At 56.0% G+C, this 5,259-nt stretch overlaps 2 protein-coding genes across 2 annotated transcripts in view; one reads left to right on the forward strand and one right to left on the reverse strand.

The window, feature by feature from the left end:
• The window catches only part of LOC102381926 (H-2 class II histocompatibility antigen, E-S beta chain), a 603,463-nt gene that overhangs the window by 252,928 nt on the left and 345,276 nt on the right, over positions 1-5,259 (forward strand). The window lies entirely within an intron of this gene.
• LOC102380209 (class I histocompatibility antigen, F10 alpha chain) overlaps positions 1-5,259 on the reverse strand; it is a 26,017-nt gene that overhangs the window by 18,960 nt on the left and 1,798 nt on the right. Inside the window, exon 2 of the mRNA XM_006034603.3 lies at positions 235-492. Coding sequence (XP_006034665.2) covers positions 235-481 — 247 coding nt within the window. The 5' untranslated portion in view covers positions 482-492. The remainder of the gene's footprint in view (positions 1-234; positions 493-5,259) is intronic.

Consider the following 5,259-nt stretch of genomic DNA (forward strand, 5'->3'; position numbering starts at 1 on the left):
CCCCCTGCGCCTCGTCCTGCGACGTGGGGCCGTGGCAGGGGCACGACGGGGAGCAGCCTCGTACGCCTGAGGCACTCGCACACGGGACAGAGCAGGTAAAGCGTGTCAAGATGAAAGGGCAGCATCACACACTGTGCAAGGGAGGGGGTCAGAAATGTCCTTCACAGGAGCCCGTCCTCCCCGCTTGCCCTTGGCACCACGCTGCCCTCCCTGCCCCCCCCGCGCTGCACTTACCGCCAGTCTGGTCGTAGCGCTCTCGCAGAATGTCCAAACTCGCATTGAACCACTCTTGCCAGCCCTGCGCGATCTGGGTCTGGCCATCCCAGTACTCTGGGCCCTCCTTCATCCAGTCCACACGGGTCTGAGCCCTCCTGGTCTTGCTGTCATACTTCATGAAGAGCTGGTCATCCACGTGCCCGACTATGACAAGCTCCGGCAGCCCCGGGCCAGGCTCCGACACCCCCGTATAGAAATAACGCATTCGGTGCGAGCCTGTGACGTGGGGGAGACACGGGTCAGACCAGGGCAAGGCAGGCAGTTACTCCGGGCAGAGGGCCGCTTACCCACTTCTGGCAAGCTGTCAAGGCCATGCAGGTAACCCCACCCCGTCCCCAACAGGTGCCCCGCCCCTGTCGCCATCTTGTGATGGAAGTCCCGCCCCCTAACCCTTGACCTTTGCCACCGGAAGTCCCTCCCCTGCCCCAGCAGTGCTCCCCTCACCAAGGGGTTTGCCATCTCCACACCAGGAAAATACCAGGTTATATTCTACAAAGTGATCGTCTGCAACACTCATTTATTTGATTTAAAAGCGTGCCCTGATGCACATGTGTGTGTAGTGTGCATGAGGGGATCGCACAGCAGCTTAAAATGAAGTCTGGCTCTTGCATATTGGGGGGGTAGGTGTGTGGGGGCTGTGGGTGTGGATAGGCGAGGTGTAGGTAGGGTTTCTGTGGGGCTGAGTGTGGGGAGAGGACGGCTGGGGTGTGTGAGGCGTGCGGGTGTGGGGTCTGTGTGTTTCACACTGGGGGGGGTGCATGTGTATGGTGGGGTGTGTGGGACTCACCCTATGAACACTCATGTTTTCATCCTCCCTCCTTACACATGCATGCATGCACACACTCCCCCTCCTTCCTTGCAGTGCTCTCCCCCACTGCAGCTCTGGCACACCAGGGAGACCTCCAACAAGAGAGACTTGGAAGAAGACACGGAGACACAAAGGCCAGAGCTGGTCGTATCCGTTCCTGCTGCTTCCTGCAGGATCAACTCAACCCCGTCTCAATCCACCCCTTGGCCCGGAAGAGGCTCGGGCTCCAAGTGGGGGGTGCCCAGCAAGCTGAGGGCATGAGGAGCTGGTGCCAGGTGTAACCTTGTTAAAAACCAAACCACCCAATGAGTCACAGACATGGGCAGTCACTGTACCCGCAAACGCGGGATGTCACCAATGCCCGTCTCTTCGCTTGCACCCCAGCCCTGCCAGGGCCAGCCCCCCCAACAGGAGTTACCCCTGCAGCAGAGGTGACCCACTCCTGCCAGCTCTACACCGCACAGCACAGGCTTGTGTCAGGGTACAAAGCAGCGGTGTTTGGCCAGCAGGCTAGATGGACAGAGACCAGCTGATCCACAGGCTGGAGCTGGCCTGTGGTCCCAATCCAGCACCTGGGACAGTTATGGTGGGAATCCAACCAGCTATTATTAGGAAGGGGAAGCCCAGCCCCAACCAAACCCCACAAGGGGAAAAGTGGGTTTGAGGCAGCCCCAAAACAGCTCCACACGGGGAAGGGCACAGCCCAGCCCTGATCCAACTGCAGTGGGAGGGGGGCTGGCCCTGGCAGGGCTCCAAACCACTGTGCAGTGCTTGGGGTTTGGCAGCGGGAGGGGGTGGCTGCATTAATGGCCACCGCTTCCCTGCTATTATATTTCCTGATCCATGAGGAAGCCTGTGGGCCGGATGCTATGACTCAGCGAGCCATGGCAAGTGCATAGATGACACCAAGCTGGGGAGGGTGTAGTAGATACCCTGGACGGTACAGCTAGGATTCAGAGTAACTTGGAAAATTGGAGGATGGAGCCAAAAGAAATATCATGAGGCTTAACAAGGACAAGTACGAAGTGTTGATGCCTACACAGTCAGATGGGTCACCAATTAGCTGGTGGGCCGCACCCAGAGAGTGGTGGTGGACGGGTCTTATTCGACCTGGAGGGAGGTAAGCAGTGGGTTCCCCCCAGGGCTCGGTCCTTGGGTCCGCACTGTTCAACATCTTCATCAGTGACTTGGGTAAGGGGCTAGAAAGCACCCTGTTCAAGTTTGCAGATGATGCTAAGATGTGGGGGGGATGTGGGCACGCTAGTAGGAAGGAACAGCTGCAAGCGGATCTAGACAGGTTACAGGGGTAGGGCAAAGAGATCAAGATGGGGTTCAGCACTGACAAGTGCAAGGTGCTGCACCTGGCGAAGAAGAACCAGCAGCAGACCTACAGGCTGGGGAACTCCCTCTCGCCAGTGTTGAGACAGAAAAGGATCTTGGAGTCATCATTGATGCCACAATGAACATGGGCCGACAGCGCGGGGACGTGGTCAGGAAGGCCAACCACACCTTGTCATGCATCCACAGATGCATCTCAAGCAGGTCCAAGGAGGTGATCCTCCCCCTCTACGTGACACTGGTCAGGCCGCAGGTGGAGTACTGTGTCCAGTTCTGGGCACCGCACTTCAGGAGGGATGTGAACAACATTGAGAGGGTCCAGAGGAGGCCACCCACGTGATCAGGGGTCAGCAGGGCAGGCCCTACGAGGAGAGGCTGAGGGACCTGAACCTGTTCAGCCTCCACAAGAGAAGGCTGAGGGGGGAATCTAGTGGCAGTCTACAAACTAGTCAAGGGGGACCAGCAGGCATTGGGGGAGTCCCTGTTTCCCCGAGCAATCCTGGGAGTTACAAGAAACAACAGACACAAGCTAGTGGAGGGTAGTTTCAGGCTAGACATTAGGAAGCGCTATTTCACTGTCAGGGTGGCTAGGATCTAGAACCAACTTCCAAAAGAAGTGGTGCTGGCTTCTACCCTGGGGGTCTTTAAGAGGAGGGTGGATGAACACCTAGCCGGGGTCGTTTGACCCCAGTACTCTTTCCTGCCACGGCAGGGGGTCAGACTAGATGATCTCAGGTCCCTTCCGACCCGACCAACTATGAAACTATGAAGTCCTGTACTGAGAACAGAAGAATTCCATGCACGAGTGCAGGCTTGGGACCAACTGGCTAAGCAGTGGACAATAAGATGGATAGGTGCCAGCAGTGTGCCCTTGCTGCCAAGAAGGCTAATGGCATCCTGGGCTGCATTAGTAGGAGTGTTGCCAGATCAAGTGAAGTGCTTATTCCCTTCTATCTGGCACTGTTAAGGCTGCATCTGGAGTCCTGTGCCCAGTTTTGGTGGTCCTACTATAGAAAGGATGTGCACAAGTTGGGAGTAAGTCCAGCAGAGGGCAAGGAAAATGGTTAAAGGGCTGGGGAACACGACTTGTGAGGAGAGGCTGAGGGAACTGGACTTATTTAGTCTGGAGAAGAGAAGACCAAGAAAGGATTTGATAGCAGCCTTCAACTCCCTGCAGGGGGGTTGCAAAGAAGATGGAGCTGGACTAGTCTCAGTGGGAGCAGATAACAGAACAAGGAGCAATGGGCTCATGTTGCAGCAAGGGAGATTTAGCTTAGATATTAGGAAAAACTTTCACAAGGAGGGTGGTGAAGCACTGGAACAAGTTACCCAGAGAGGTGGTGATATCTCCATCCGTGGACATTTTTAAGGCCCAGCTTGACAAAGTCCTGGCTGGGATGATGTAGTTGAGGATGGTTCTGCTCTGAGCAGGATGCTGGACTAGATGTGACCTCCTGAGGTCGCTCCCAACCCTCATTTTCTATGATTTGGCCTGGGGAGCAGAGGTTGAGCGCGCACACTGTAAAGAACTCAGACCCCATAGCTGGTACAACACTGCCCCCAGCCCAGCGTGGAAGCAGCTGGTACTGGCCTACGGTCTCCCTCCCAGGTCAGCTCTCATCCATGGAGAGGACTTACAGGAGGACCAGATTCCTCCTACCAGGACACGCTGCACCTCCACCTGGGGCTTTGCAACACAGCTTGGGCAGTGCAGCCTGACCCAGTAGGGGATGGGCAGGGGAGGCAAGGGGCTAGGACAGGGGATGGGGGTCCTGCCTCTCCTCCACAGAGCTAACATATGTGGGACCCAAACCAGCCCCAATAACTCCTCCATTATACCTCCAACCCCAAGCATGGCTGTCTCCTCTGCAGCCTATGTGGCAGAAAACCATCTCTGTCTCTCCCCAAACTCTGCTTTACCATGGTCACTGCAAAGGTCAGGCACTTCTGCCCCATCAGCTTCAGGTAACACTGACTTGTAATCTTAGCTGGATACATTCCTGAGGGAGGGGGGAAGCCTGCTTCCTCTGCCTACATGACTGGCCTCACACACCTGGGTGGGGGCTTAAACTTCCTATTGTTATAAGCAATGCCAGCATGACTGGGAAGGGGCTAAAGACCCTGGCAGTCTACCCAGCAACCAGTGATGCATTTCAAATTGGTTGGCTGGCAGCCAAGAGTTGCTGGCCTTCATTGGAACAGGTAAATGAGGTCATAAGGGCTGTATTAGTGAAGGACTGCCCAGGAGGAGGAGCAGCAGCCATGATGAAAACTCTCAGAGAAGCTGGACCATCTGAAACTCTCTCAACTCATGATCAATGAGCTGCCTGCCTCCAAAGAGAATCCCCACCTGCCTCTGGATGATACTTATAAGTTACCTGAGATCTAACTAGATGTATAGCTTGCAGTAACTTGTGTGGCGGGCCAGTAGGGGGCGCTCCTGCGTTGAGCCACCCACCTCCCTGCGCCGCCCACCTTCCAGGCTCCGAGTGCCTCCCTTAGGGTGCCTCCCATCTGGCTGACCCCTTCCCCGGAGCACACCCGCTAGCCTGGGGGTCCCGCTGCCACCATCCAAGGCTCTGGACTCACTTCTGGCTCTGCGCACCTTGGAAAACACAGGCCTGATCGTCCAATGGGTGCTAGACCCAGTACAAGCACTTGGGGCACTTCCCCAAGTCAGGAGCTGATTAGGAAGCCTCCCTTAGTCCACAGACCTAAGGGGCCTCCTCGGCATAATTTAGACCCACCCCTCAATAAGTCTCCACACCGGTCACAAAGGAGAACTTTATTGATTACAGGGGTAGGGCGGAAACAGGGTAAAAGGTAGAGCAATATCA

This window comes from Alligator sinensis, unplaced genomic scaffold, assembly GCF_000455745.1.
Source record: "Alligator sinensis unplaced genomic scaffold, ASM45574v1 scaffold1303_1, whole genome shotgun sequence".
Lineage (NCBI taxonomy): Eukaryota > Metazoa > Chordata > Crocodylia > Alligatoridae > Alligator > Alligator sinensis.